Source organism: Ailuropoda melanoleuca, chromosome 4 (assembly GCF_002007445.2).
Source record: "Ailuropoda melanoleuca isolate Jingjing chromosome 4, ASM200744v2, whole genome shotgun sequence".
In the NCBI taxonomy this organism is placed as follows: Eukaryota; Metazoa; Chordata; class Mammalia; order Carnivora; family Ursidae; genus Ailuropoda; species Ailuropoda melanoleuca.
Genome location: NC_048221.1, coordinates 107261858 through 107276222, shown reverse-complemented (window position 1 = coordinate 107276222; position 14365 = coordinate 107261858). Strand labels below are relative to the sequence as shown.

At 55.8% G+C, this 14365-nt stretch overlaps 2 protein-coding genes across 9 annotated transcripts in view; one reads left to right on the top strand and one right to left on the bottom strand.

The window, feature by feature from the left end:
* Positions 1-1309: 1309 nt before the first annotated feature.
* PSD4 (pleckstrin and Sec7 domain containing 4) overlaps positions 1310-14365 on the top strand; it is a 35482-nt gene continuing 22426 nt past the window's right edge. For 3 of the 8 annotated variants that reach the window (XM_034659500.1, XM_034659501.1, XM_034659502.1), the window contains exon 1: positions 12763-13076. The gene's annotated coding sequence lies outside the window, so the exon portion shown is untranslated. Of the gene's footprint in view, positions 1759-12761; positions 13086-14365 lie in introns of those variants that run through there. The other 5 variants (XM_034659505.1, XM_034659504.1, XM_034659508.1 and 2 more) reach the window with 4 other exon arrangements.
* LOC117801785 (CCR4-NOT transcription complex subunit 3-like) lies at positions 7313-13698 on the bottom strand. Its single transcript, XM_034657286.1, has 5 exons — positions 13604-13698; positions 13321-13491; positions 9374-9478; positions 8329-8377; positions 7313-7579 (listed from the first exon to the last, which is right to left on the bottom strand). The coding sequence occupies exons 1-5, from the start codon at positions 13696-13698 to the stop codon at positions 7313-7315; spliced, it is 687 nt and encodes a 228-aa protein (XP_034513177.1).

The following is a 14365-nucleotide window of genomic DNA, read 5'->3' as shown; positions in this document are numbered from 1 at the left end:
TTTTCCTTCTCCACTGAATTACCTGGACGCTTTTGTGAAAAGGTGTCAATTGCTCCTATATGTGTGGGTCTCTATTTGAACAGTCTGATTCTGCTGCGTTTATCTCCTTCTCTGTCTTTATGTCATTTCGGTTTGAAGTGTTTCCTTTTTCCCTGTGATGTCTTCTCTGGCCCATGGGTTGTTTGGAGGTGTCTTGCTTGATTTGGCATTTTCCAGATAAAACACTGTTGTTGATTCGTAATTTAATTCCATCGAGATCGAGACGGTACAATCTCCATGAGCAGACCCGCTGAAATTCAGTGATTGTTCTAGAGTCAGTCTTTATGGTCGGTCTTCATCCTTTATCCCATAGTGCCAGTCAATGCCTGACATGTATGCTTCAGGTGCACAATGAGTGTTTGTAGAGCGAGTCAATGTATGAATAAGTCATAGGATTGCTGACCTAGCATCCGGGCCCCCTCTAAAAAAGACAAAGAACCAGCACTGCGTGGTAATGTAGAGCATGGACTCGGGGTCCTTCTGACTGTGTGACCTTGGTCAGGTTACTTACATCTCTGTGTCTCAGTTTCTTCACTACGGGAAAAGCCTCCTGCCTCGCTGGGTAGTTGCAAGGACTACATGTGTTAAGACAGGTAGACAGCCATTGCCTGGCACCCAGTTAACAGAACAAACATTAGCTCTTGTTCCTCGTGGAGAGCCTGGTCAGCTCCACGTTGGGCAGCATCAGATAAAGAGATGGGTTTCTCCAGGTTGTCAGGCTCTAGGACAGCTATGTGTCCCTGGCTGTGTTGGAAATAGGGAATCCCTTCCTTCGGATTTTCACACACGGTGCCTTGCATAGCTACAGAACTAAAAACCAGACAGTGCCATACAGAGGGATCCTGAAAATAAAAGTTTCTTACCAACATCAACCAATGTCTGAGGATAAGTTTGCTAAAATATGTTAGTTTCAAAACACCACTATTTGCCATCACGCTATCCGTTCGCAGAGCAGCGAGCAGCGAGCAGCTAGCGAGCGAGCAGCCGAGTGCACAGTCGCGGACAGCGGAAATTCTGGACTCAAGACACCACAGTTTGTCTCGCGCAATGGGTTTGCAGGCACCCGGAGCGGCGTCCCGCTCCGGGCGTGCACACAGCTGGGTCCGGCCTCAGTTTCCGGTGTCTGGGCCCAGAGACGAAGCCGAGGGCCCGGCCGTGGACGGCTCGGCCCGCGCAGAGCGGAGGCCCGCGGCCCAGCCCGCGCCGCCGCGGTCAGACCAGTCGGACGGCTTCGCCCCCAGCCCGCCCCCCGGCGGGAAGTGGGTAAGGGCACGCGGGGAGGCCGGGCCGGGGCGCCCCTCCGCCCTCGACAGTGACTGTGTGCCGGGTGCGGGGCGCGCCGAGCCGGGGAGCACCTGCGCGAGGCCGCGGGGCCTTGCGCTGAGGTCGAGGGAGCCTGCGGACGGGGAGAGGCCGCAGGAGGGTGGAGAGCGAGCGGGGATCCCCCAGAATCCAACCTGCTCCGGTGACAGGGACGGCACACGGTGGCGACGGTGCCCCACGGGGAGCGTCAGCCCGGGCCTGGGCTGCCGTGGTGCCACAGGCTTCTCCAGCTGGGCCGGCTGGATCTGGGCTCCAGGATCAGAACTGGGTGACAGCGAGGGCTCCGCTCCTAACGTCCGTCGCCCTGTGCCGCAGTGGCCCCTGCCCTCTTGGATGTTGGCCCCTCTCCGTGGCCCCTCTGGGTGTGTCTGGCCAGAAGACATCCGCGATTCCTGGGTAGGTAAACAGTGTCTGCTCAGCTAACAAACTCACATCCCTTCTCGGATTCCTTTCTGGTCCTAGATTTGAGTCTAGCTTGTCCTTTCTGTAGGACGACGGAGCCAGGGATGAGCGTTCTTTGCTGGTTTTTTTCCATCCTGCAAGATGGATTTGGCTGCCCTGGGCAGTGCACTCACCCAGACCCTGTGTCTGTGGCCTGCATGCTAGGTCAGGAGGCCAGCATCAAAGTGAGGGCCTGGGCAGCTTGGGGCTCTACCTGCTCTTGAACCTCATTAGCCCAGCCCTTTCCCCAGCCCAGCGCTGATTGAATGTAATGAGCAACTAATTGGATGTCTGTGAGCCCCTCTGCATTAAGAAATACACCAAGGTCAAGGTTAGATGGCAGATAGTGCTGAGTGATGCATTCTTTTCTTTCAGACACCCTATTTTCTCTATGTGGGGCCTATGAAGAAGAGCCGTTCGTTCATTCATTCATTCATTCATTCATTCATTCATTCAACTCAGATGTTTCCGGAGTGCTAACTACTAATCAGGCATGTGGGCATTGGAAGTACAACTGCTCTTGGTTACATATGAATTGTATGAGAGAGAAAATAAACAAGTAAGCGGGCGAATCACATTATTGCAGAGAGTGATAAATGGGGTAGAACAAAAGAATCCGGCTGGTGATGGGCATGCTGGTGAGATGAGAGAAATTGGCTCTTAGCTCAACAAGGTACAAGCTTTCCAAATGAGGTGGGAGGGTGGTATGATTTTCAGGCCCTAAAACTCTGGGGGCTCAGGACAGGATGTCCTCTGTCCATGAGCAGGGACTTGGGAGCTGCCCATGAGGGGTCAGTGAGCAATGGGTAATTGGTGAGTAGCTCCTCTCTGGAGTCCTCAGGGTACACATGTTGGGGGGCTTTCATCAGGGCAGAACTCTAAGCTTCCCCTGAAGACAGGCTCTGTGGGCTCACTTGCTCATTTGTTCATTCAACAAATGCTTACTGGGGGCCTGTATGTTCCAGGCACCTTTCCAGGTGCGAAGGATACATCGGTGAATAATACAGTCTTCCCCCTCACGGAGCTTATTTTCTGGTGGGGGGGAAAATGGACAATAAACAACAATAACAGCGCTTTTAAGGTCATATCTGATAAATGCTAAAGGAGAAAGAAAGTAGCTTGAAGGGTTAGAAGGTGATGGGCTGTTGTGTTCAATAGAACGGCCAGGACAGGCTATGCTGAGGAGATGAAATTTGAGTGGAGACCTGAATGTAGATAAGACATAGGCATGTGGCTATTGGAGGGAAGAACACTCCAGGCAGCAGGGGAAGCCAGTGCAAAGGCCCTGAGGCATAAAGAAGGCTTGAGCATGCTGGGCATGCTGAACGTGCCAGAGAAACAGGAAGGAGGCCAGTGTGACTCTGGGAGGCGAGCAGGCATTTCAGAGGGTCTCCTTGGGTGGGGCCTCAGCCCAATGACCAGAGGCATCCAGGAAAGCAGGTGATGCTCCCAGCTGGTGTGGCAGGAAGAGTCATATGCTCCCTGGAAAACCCAGGGTCAAGCCTGGTGGTTTACATGGAGCAGGGGAACAGGTGACCACGAGAGATGGAGAGTATATGTCTTGGTGGGAGAGGCATCACTTGCTTTTCTTACACCCGGTATCCAAGAAAACCATCATGGGCCCACACAAAGAGAGCTAAAGTGGGAGGCAGATCCCAAGTTTTTAAAATCAGTAAAAACTCTGGAAACTGGATATGGGGAGAAAAACTTGCTTTCTAGGAAGATTCCAGTAATCTTTCATTCTGTAATTAGGCGATCTCGGCAGGCTCAAAAGGAAAACAGAAGAGTACATAATAATTGATACTTATTGAACACATACTATATGCCAGGCTCTCCTTTGAGCACCTTATATGCAAACACAAATCCTCACAGCAAGTCTGTGAGGTATGGTACTGTCCCATTTCACAGATGAGAAAACTGAGACCCAGAGCACAGGAAAGCTGCCCACTTTTACACAGCCAGTAAGTGAAGAATCAGGATTTACCATCAAGTGGTACAGTTTTAGAGTCAAGTGCTGAGAGACAGAGAGGGGGTGGGGGAGGTTTTGGCTGAAGGGATGTTTGTCCACAATGGAGAGGAATCCAGTGGAAAGGGAGCCTAGCACCTAACAGCAGGGGGTGGTTAGAGAAGACAGTAGGGGTTAGGAGCGCATTCCACTTCTTTTGTTCGTTTTAAGATAATATTTGCACAGGTTAAAAATTCTTCAGAAAGTATTTTAAAAATCTTTTTATAAATGTTGATGGAAACAGCCCGTAAGGTGCATAGTGAAAAATCTCCTTCCCCGTTCTGTGCTCTCAATTCCCTTCTTCAGAGGCAGTTTCTAGAGACTATTTCCAAAGAGATAGGTACTGTTTGTTAAGGAGCATACATATAATATGTATCATATAGAATATAATACTCAGTTCTGTACTTCTTCTAATTATTATTTTACTTAAAATACGTACTCTGATTCAGGACATGTCGACGTACTTCATCCTTTTTAAATAAACGTGTAATGTCTCCCTGAGCGGAGGCACCGTATTTATCTAGCCAGTCCTCTGTGGGCTTCGAGGTGGTTCTCCACATTCTTGTGTTTGGGTTTGCTGTGATAGACAGCAATGTGTTAAGCATACGGGTACCCACACACCTGCTCACCTCTGTCGCTATTTCAGCGGGAGAAATTCCTGAACGCAGAATTGATTTAAATGCCACGAGTATTTTAGACGTCGGTGGCTGCTGCCGGCTGGCCTTCCAGAGCCTCCGTGTGACCTGGTGCTTCTGAGTTTTCCCACTGCTCCCCCAGCTCGGTGGCTTCTGAACCTTCTGCTCTTGCCAACGTGACAGATACAAACAACTGGCCCCACGCTGTAGTTTTCATGCGTATTTCCAGAGAGCGCTGTTAGGAGCCTGACACGTGCTCTTTGTCTTTCTCTGTGGACTGTTCCTGTCCTTGGCCTCGGGTTTAAATTGGATTTTCGTCTTGTTGTTGTTGTGATTGAATTATCAGGGGTCTTATTAGGATTTCTTCTTCACCCCTCAAATCTAGTCCCCCTGACTGCCCCCTCCCCAGCTCCCCCTACCCTGCTTGTGAGCCCCAGCCACTCTGATCAATTTCTGGTAGGTCTCTCCTGGGATCGGGGTGTATTCTAGAGAAATAGATGATGTTGATTTACGTGTGCGTGTGTTTTACACCTACATAAATTGTATTGTGCTACAAATCGTGCTCTTCTTACATTTTAAACCTGATGCTGTTTTTTAAAAAGATGGATCTGACTGCTGTGTTGAGCCCTGGGTTTGTCGTTCTCGTTCCCGCCCCGCGCCCCCCAAGCTGGGATTATGGAATTCTCCTAACAGTTGATTCTGAGTGGCTTGGTCTACAAAGATCGTTTGGAGAAATGGCATTATGGGGGTAGGCTCAGAGGACGAGGAGGATTCGAGAAATGCAGAAGAGAGTGGGGAGAGGAACAGAAATGATCCAGGGGAAGGTGTGAGGACACACCAGTGCGCCCAAGTACCAGGAATGTTGCGGCCCCTAGACTTCCCTAGACTTCACGGTCGTGCTGCAGGGTGTGGACGCGTGGTCCTGGGAGAGGCTGGGGGTCTCACATGCCAGTGTTGGGCCTTCCCTGATGGCAGCATGGGTGAGTCAGGGGATGGGAGTCAGGAGGAAGTATTTTCAGGGGCAGGAGGGATCCCCTGGTGAACTGGGGCCTTCTGCCTGGGTGCACCTGAGGGCCAGGAGGTCCCTGCTGCGCTCCTGGTGGGGAGGGTGTCTCTGGATGAGGGTGGAGCTGTGGCACCTGCAGGGGAGGGAGAAGCTGCAGGATGGGGCACCGGGGTCAGGAAGGGTCTGGGCTGGTGTCAAGGCTGTTAACCTGGGAGACTGGGCAGATGTGACGCGCAGACAGGACCCAGGAGGGACGGGCCTGGGCACGTGGACAGGAAGGCGTGTTCACGGGCACATGGACATGCTACAGGGCATGCTAGTAAACCTAAGACCTGCTCACCCGGCTAGAGGATCCCTGCCGGCGGTTAGGACCCCGGGCTTCAGTGAGCAGGTGGGAGATGAGCCCGTGGGGCGAGGGAGGTCACCCCGGGAGAGAGTGTAGGGCAAGAGCGGCCCAGGCAGAGCAGAGCCTGCGGCGGGCAGAGGAGGAGAAGTGGATGGACAGGCTGAGCCGGCCAAGGAGGCTGGATGCACTCTGGAACTCTCCCTTTGCTGACTCCATGACCTCAGGGAGGCCTCCTCTTGGCATGGGAGCCTGGGCAGGGGTGGGGTGCGGGGCCCTCGCCTTCCTGGTGTCTCCCGGTGCCGCCTTGGAGGAGGCATAGACGTGCAGAGACAGACGGGAGGGAGAGGGCCTCGGGCGGCTCAGGCGTGTGGGCTCTCTTCCCAGGGATGAGCTCTGAGGCCCCAGTGCTGTTCCCGCTGGAAGCTGCCACCCCAGGCCACCCCCCTGTCCCTGCGGGCGACTGTGGCTAGAGCATGGATCTGCTCCTGCTGGCACAGAGAGGGCACTAAGAGGCCCAGGGCTTTGCTGCTATGGGCAGGGTTAAGCCTGGGCACCCCCAGGAAGTCCAGGCACTTTCAGGTGGCCCCAGGAAATGCCTTGCTCTCAGTGCGTCTTCCTCCTTCACTCAGTCAGAGCATACCTGTCCTCGGTTTTATGTAATGCCAGAGCCTTGCATTCCTGCTCGTGGTAAGCCTGAATTTCCGCTCAGCACTGAATGACTGATCAAGGCTAATTAGCGTTATCATATATAACTCTCAGTTCTTTCTTCCAAGTAAATGCTTGAAAGGTTAGAGCCCGCCGTGCGCCGTGTCTACTCATGTACTAAGTATCTGGTCATGATTTTTGACAGAAGAGTTTTCCACCTGTACAATTTTATTTCATATTTTTCCTTGATGACGCACAATTCGAAAATAAAGTAGCCACTATTTACTTCCACGGGGTCCTAAGAAATAACATCTATGAAAGCACGGGTTTGATGTATTGGCTATATTTTTTGAATGCATATTCGAATAAATACTCCAGTATTGAAAATGTTCATTATGTGTGCCACGTCCCTCCTTAGGCCAACACAGGCTTAGATTCATGGAGTCCTGGAGCAGGTGATCTTTGCCCCGGAGGAGAGGGGAAAAGAGATTTTCCTCCACCCTCTTAGATTCAGTCACTGAGCCAGGCAAATTCGACTGACGGAAAGCAGAGTAACAGTAGGAAGAAGTTTCCTGACAGGCGCCTGAGAGCCAACCAGAGAAGCAGCTGGCTTGTGAAGTGGTTAAAAGCGTATCTACCTAACTTCATGGGGGAATGGGGGCAGGAAAGACAAATGGGGTTTTTAGAACAAACGGGAGATGACGACGTTTGTGATAGCACTTGTCTCTGTGGTACGGTGGCCTTTCAGTGTGCCCCGGGGCCATCATCTTTCCTAGAGAAGGGATTTGGGATAGTTTTTATTTTGTCTTCTGGGAGTAGCTCCACCCTGAGGAAGGAATTATGTCACCCTGATTTCCCAGAAGTTGCTGCTTTTAGTCCGATGAGGGAAGCTCTGAGAAGACTTCTTTTTGCACCTGTCCAATCTCAAAAGTCTTTACCTTGAAATAATCTTCACAGCAACTCTGGAATTCCAGGCACGTCAGCACACCACCAGCAGAGAGGTCACCCTGGCAGCCACTTGAGGGGTGGTGACAGTGAGGGGTCGAAAACGGTGAATTCTGATGCAGGCCCTCCCCGTGGCTTGCTGGCTCCCTGCCTCCACCAGAAAGGAGGACGAGGTTGGCAAAGAACATCCCAGTCTTTAAAGTGAGCAGAAATAGTCAATCATTATTTAATTCAACATACTGATTTCCTAGTACCTTTATTATTTTTGCTGATAAAAAACATAATACATATTTATTTTTTAAAATTGGATACATGCGCAAAAGAGCATGAAGAACTTGAAATCCTGTGTACTGCTAGGACACAGCCACCAAACCGATGCTTTGGTATTTTGTTGCCTAACTACACAAACAAGGTTTTAAAAATTGAGATCATAAGGAATATGTAATTGGTGTTCTTAATAATACGCCACGAGCATCTTTCCACTGCATTCGATACTGTCTAAAACAGAGAGCGGAAGGCGGCTGAGGCTCGCCATATGGCTGCGCCTGTACGGTAAGCTGTGATCCAGTTCCCGGTTGTGGGTGTGGAGGTTGTGAGCAATGTCGCCGCTAGAACCGCGTGCTCCCAGGCTTCCGCAAGTGCTGGCGAGCATCTGTTGGCCGCCAAGGGGGCTTTGGAGACGGAGGTGCGTGGCTAGAATCCTGCCCACGGCCTCCCTAAGGAGGGCAGCCCTGTGGTGAGGGGCTGCGGGGAAGCTTCCAGGCTACAAACACACGGAGTTGGGAGGGAGCAGTTCCAGAAGGGGAGCCTTGGCAGACAGTCCGGGGCCAGGGAGCTGTGGCCGGGGCCTCCGGACCTGCGGGGTCGGACCAGCTTCCCAGCGTGACTGTGCCTACCATGGAATTGGGCAACCAAGTGCAAGAGGTGGAAGCTTGTCACTCACTGTCGTCATCGTCACGTCCTGCCCCGCTCCAGGAAACCAGGGACCGCACCTGGGCCACACGGGTGTTGCGTGGTTGGCGGTGGTGTTGCCGCTGGACTGGGCTCCCTTTCCTCATGGCCCTGCCTCTGAGAGGCTTCTCCCTCCCATTCTAGGGCTACAGGCATTAGGGACGGAAGCCCTCAGCACCCCTGCCGCCCCTTCCAGCCCCCAGCTCTGGCTCAGATCCCCAGGGGGCACGTGGGCCAGTGCAGCCGTAACCATCTAACCTGGCGAGGAATGTTTAGGGAGGCAGGTGTCCTCCTGTCTGTCCTCCCTGAGGCCCCAGGCTTGTGGAGGCTAGAGAGCTGGGAGGGAATAGGGCCTTTTCTGGAGGAAGGAGCAAGTGGCTGCCTTCCCCCCAGGCCTCCCTAAAGGACAGAAGTTTGTCATTCAGGCACACAAGAGCCCACTGAGGTGCTTCTGGCTTCGGCTCTCACGCTGCCCAGTGGCTGGTGCCCCTGGAAGGACTGTAGTGAGCCGCATCGGCCCAGGAGTTTCTAGAAGCTTCAAATTGGGAGATATTGTTCAGGCTATGCTGTCAGTAGTGCTGCTCGCTTGGGGAAAAGGCCTGCTCCTTCCCATCAGCAGAGTGCAGGGGGCAACAAGGTAGAGCAGAAAGTGAATTCACTTGGGTTTGGCAGTCCTGGGCTCAGAGCAACTGCTCAGACCCTCTGTCTCCGTCTGTTCAGCAGCACGGGGCTAATAACACCCCATTCCTGCCCCAGCCTCGTGAGCACTGGAGATGCTGCTTGTAAAGGACCTGGTGAATGTCAGTACGGGGGGCCCACGGTGAAGGGCAGGTATGAGTCAGGTGCCCCTTCCCTTCCCTGCCACCTCCCTCCTCTCACGCCTCCACCTCTCAGGAGGGCAGACTGGGTGCTGGAGTCCCCAGAGCCCCTCTCCTGGAAGGTGGGCCCCCTTCCCTCTTCTGTGCGTAGCTTGTCAGCTGCCACCCCCCTGCCTGTGCTGAGCGGCTTCCTCTGCGGGCAAACAGGAAGTCACTTACCTCGAAGGAGGCAGGAAGGGGCTGCCTGGCAAGACTGCGTGCCCAGGGGCTGTGGTCAGGTCAGGAGGCTGGGCGTCCTCTGGGCCCTGGGGAGGGGATGGTGGGCTGGGCACGGAAGAGGTGGCAGATCAAAGCTCGAGCTGGCAGGGCTCTGGGGCAGGAGCCAGTTTCCTTCCACCTGCCCTCATCCAAGCCCCACAGCCACTGAGCCGGGGCCCTCCTTGCCTGTATCCAGGGATCCCCCCTCCAGAGTCTTAGTCCCGGCAACCCTGGGAAGGAGCGGAGAGCTCTGGGAGATGGACAAGAGCGGGCGGCCACTACAGTCACGGAGTCTGTTCTCGGAGATGGCTGTGAGTGGGAACACCCCCACAGGGCCAAACACGCACCCCATGTGCACACGCACAAGCCCCACTGCCTGGGGGGAGAGGGAGGGGCAGACTCCACGGCCCATGGTGTTGTCCCGAAGCGATCAAGGAGGAGACGATGAGTAGCGTTGGCCCATTCATTCATCAAGGGGCTGTGGGCACTTAGGAGCCAGGCCTCTGCTATGCAGCCTCGGAGCTCCACAGGGGAACAGGCCAGGCCTTGCCCTTGAGAAGGTCACATTGCGGGGAGCATGTGGACTCATAAACACACGGAGGAGGCAGGTCACTGGCACCCCGCCTGACCGGCCGCTTGGCTGTCACGGGAGCTGCTTGCGTCAGGATCACTGAGGTGGCATCAAGGCCAGACTGCAGGGGGCAGACCCGGAGTCGGGGTCTGGGAGGTCGACCCCAGGTCCTCACCTCATCAGTCCTCCCCTCATGGCCACCTGGCTTCGGCCCCCCTCGTGCCCCTTGCTCCCCCCACCCCTGCTCGTCCACGACCTCTGTGGGGCCACATTCGATGGCCACTTTGCACCTTATCTTCCTAGCCTTTCTAGTAGCATTGACATAGCTGACCACTTCCTCCTTCTGAAGTTATCTCCTCCTCTTGTCTTCTGTGATGACACCCTCTCCATGTTTCTGTCCCCTCCTCAGCAGCCCCTTCTCACTCTGCTTTGCAGACTCATCCCTAGTAGTCTCCGTCGGGCCCCAGAGTAGCCCCCACGCTGCTCACGCACGCTCCCTTCTGCAGCCTGGCCCTCCTCCCGTCCCCTCCAGGCCTGGTTTCAGGTGCCTGCTTGAGTTTCACAGGTACCTCAAACCTGATATTTTAAACAGCAAGCTCTGGATTTTCTCTCCTAAGCCTCATCTCCCCCATCCTGCCATTTCCGCGAATGCCATTTGTACCCATCCGGTTGCTCCAGCCAGGAATCTGGAACTTGCCCCTGACGTGTCCATCCTCTTCACACCTTGCATCTGCTTAAGCAGCTGGTCCACCCGCTCAGCCCAGCGTGTATCCCAAGTCCTCCGCCTCCCCTGCTCTGCCCTTTCTGCACCCCTTCCAGCCTGCCTCTCCTGGACTGCGGAGCCCCCAGCTGTTCTCCCTGCTCTCAGTGAGCCCTTGACTGTCTGTTGTCCATATAGCAGCCAATGATCTTATAAACCAACATGGCAATGCTCCCTGACCTGTCATTTCCCTGCTTAGCGTGCACGCTGGCTGACCACTGGGGACCCCTAGTGTCTGGTCCTGTCACTCCCACCTTGTCTTCTCCCACTGACCCCTGAACCAGCTGACCAGCCACACTGGCTTGCTTTCTGAACCCTTAACTCCTGGAGAACTTTCCAGTCTCAGGCAAGGAATTAGACATGCTGGCTCCCCTTCGCCAGGGTATAAAGGTTCCTGTAGGAGCCTTTGCTTGGTCTCCTGCCGCCGACCCTCCGTGCTCCCCACCCCGTCCTTCCCCAGCATCCATCCCAGTTTACAATCAGATGTTGATTACTTAGGCCACTTGTTTATTTTCTGCCTCTGTCACTAGATTGGACGCTCCCTGGGGACAGATGTCCTGTGTTTTATTCCTGAGGGGTCAGCAGTTTCTCACATAAGGACCACAGGAGGAGTGGGCTGGCCAGTCTGGGCCACGTTCCAGAGATGCCCTGGGAGGCCGGAGGCCTGGAGGGGGGGTTGTATTCAGGCTGAGGTGACTTTGGGTTTCTGGCACACACAGCGGGGCACAGTTCTGTCAAATCCCAAATAGAGAGGGAGGGGCAGCCTGGGGGACGTGAGGAACCAGGTTAGCATTGCGCTGAGTCTGAGGCCCTCGGGAGAAAAGCCTGCCATCCCACATGCCAGCCCCGAGCATGAACAGTGGAGGGCCCCATCGGATGGGATTGTAGAAATTACAACTGCAGCTGACAGTGTTGTGTATAGTGTGTCCTATGGTCCTACCTCCCACTGGACCCAGAGGTCCAGGTTTGAACTGAGATTCTCGGCCTCCCACAAATGTGGCCACTGCAGCAGGGCCCACTTCCAACCTCCGACCCCTGCCGTTCCCACCCCTCCTCTCCCTTCTCTACCTGTACCGCGTGTGCACGCAGGGGGCAACCTGACTACAGGTGCAAGCCCCGTCCGCCCCCTCCCTGTCTCTCGGGCCACACAGAGCAGTGATGCAGTGCCTACGGCTGGCGTGTGGGCCCAGGAAGCCAAGAATTCCAGGCTCCCGGGTGCTCTGAGTGTGGTGGGGAAGGGCCTGGTAGGCCTGGCCTTGTGGGGGAGGGACGCAGCTGGAGGAGGGGTAGAGCTGGAGGTAGGACCTCTAAACCATGGGCCCAGGTAGCCTCCATCAGAAGGCACTCTTTCTGAGACTCACAAGTGACGGGGTCTCCTGGGCACTTGGAATTGTGCGGGCTGGAGCTTGGGGGGTGAGGTGGGGGCTTTGGAGCCTCAGCAGGGAAAGTGGTGGCAGTTGAGGCTAGAGACGGTGATTGTGCAGAGGGAGAAGAGAATAAGCGTGAGCGTGAGCGTGGCTCCCCACCAGCCTCTGTCTCACACTTGTGGACACCTGGGACCTGGGACTGGCAGACACACGTTGGGAATTCAGCAGTGGGGAATGGATGACAAGTTGGCTCTCGTGGTCAGACGCTCTGAGTTCTAACCTCCGCTGTGTGACCCCAGGCAGTGGCATAACCTCTCTGAGCCTGCCTCCAGTCTGTATTGGATATAGCAGTGCTTCATCGAGTAGCTGAGGGGGGGCTGAGGTGCTACTGGGGGACACTTTGTAATGCAAGACCACTGTATCCGGCACCGCCGTTACCTACATGAGAAGAAGCCACGCCGAGTTCCCCATATCATTTATGAGAAACAAAAAGAAAATCTGCCAGGCCCAGGGCCCTCCCCTGTCCCCCGGGTGCCTGGCGGCAAGGGACCGCCAGCTGGGGCGAGATGAGAACCTGGTGACAGAACCACAGGGAGGAAGGGGGCGGGGCCTGTCCACAGCTCAGGGCACAGCACCTTCCCCTTTCTCTCCCCAGCCCTTGACTGGGGACAAGGGCGTCGCCACTTCTCTCTGGGCCTCCCGCAGGGTAGGGGCCTCCAGGCAGCGGGGGGCCTGGGGAAGGGGCCAGAGGCCGTGGGCCTGGGAATGGAGGCGCTCATCTTGTGGGCAGGAAGTGTGAGGTGGCGAGCAGCTCGGGAGCCCTGGGGAGGCCGCGGGGTGGGAGGGGTGAGCGTGCGGTGGTGAGGGGAGCGGAAGTCGGAAGCACCGACAGCCACATTCTCCATTCACGGGTGGACAGACCTTGCATCGGGAAGGCCCGCTTACCGTTTCCCGGGTCCTTTGGAGGTGAGCAAGGTGGGCCTGTGGGGGGCGGCGGCTGGGAGTTAGCTGGGGGGAGCTGGGGATGCGAGAGTCCCATGTGGGCCCTTGTGGCAGCTGCTGGGGCAGGTGGACAGGAAGGAGGGCTCCGGGGGCCCACTGCGTGCGCACCTTCTGTGAGCCTGGCAGGCCTGCAGCCCTCACCTTCGTCTTCCTTCTCTCTGTCCCCCTCCTCCCTCAACCCACTGCTGCCAATCTGGCCCCCACTTACCCTGGCCTCTCCAGAGCCGCTGGGGGTCTGCAGTTATGAAGGGGGAAGGGGCAGAGGCAGGGGCCCCTTCCTGAACCTCCTGTGGGCCTCCCCGGGTCCCCGGTGGCGACCGTGGCCGGGTACCCAGCGAGGGCTTTTGTGGCCAGAGGCCCCCAGGGAGCCTTGCAGAGGCTGGAGAGAAGGAAGCCAGACAGGCCTGCGCTTTGGGGCGGGGGCAGCTTTGGGTGCCGTCACTGCAGGAGCCCAGACACAGAATCCACCATTAGGGGGCTCCCAGCTCTACCTCGGCTTTCGGGCCGCACCCCGCGAGGCTGGGCTGGTGCTGGGGACCCCCGTGGCTGGCTTGCCAGGGCAGCCTAGGTTGAGACCCATTGACATGATGTGCGACGGCCATCATTCCACTTGCAGAAGCCTCCCTGTCTGGGACACTGAGGCCTTCTGCTCGTAACTGTCATTCTCGTGGTTGATGGAGTCTCCCGGAGGGAAGGTCCTCCCAGGGCCTAAGATCCTATGGTTGGTGTCCCTTCTCTGCTAAAAAGGCAGGAGAGAGTGACCTGTCATCAGCAGATAATAAACACCCCTCTGGCCTGTTGAACCTTAGCCAGATTGGAAGGAATGTGCCTCAGAGGGGCCTGTCTCCCCAGCCTCCTGGGGCTTCCGAACGTCCCAGAGCTGCTGCTTTCTACAGATAAGGAACCACCCAGCACAGGCCTTAGAACCTGGGCTGCTGGGCTCTTTGGGGAAGGAGGGGGAGACCCCAGAAGGGGGAAGGGTGGTCCAGCCTGGCCCTGAGCCATCCTCGGGGTCCTTGTCCTTCCCAGGGGGCATTTGCTCTAGAGACACATTGGTGCTCTGCCCCCATTCTTTCCATACCCCCACATCTCTGCCCCATCCTTTCTGCCCCCATCTTCTCTGCCCCCCATTCTCCCTTTCCCCACCCTCTCTGCCCCCATCTTCTCTATACCCCATCCTCTCTGCACTCCCATTCTCTCTTCCCTCTCTGTTCTCCCTCTCTGCCTGAGCCCCAGCTGACCACCCCCCCAGG

Coding starts and splice junctions, on each gene's coding strand:
- LOC117801785 (XM_034657286.1), bottom strand. CDS start 13,698: ATGTCAATGGGTCTCAACCTAGGCTGCCCTGGCAAGCCAGCCACGGGG. Junction 13,492..13,603: donor GGTGCGGCCCGAAAGCCGAG/GTAGAGCTGGGA, acceptor CCTTCTCTCCAG/CCTCTGCAAGGCTCCCTGGG. Junction 8,378..9,373: donor CCCTTCCTGCCTCCTTCGAG/GTAAGTGACTTC, acceptor CGTGTGGCCCAG/GTGCGGTCCCTGGTTTCCTG.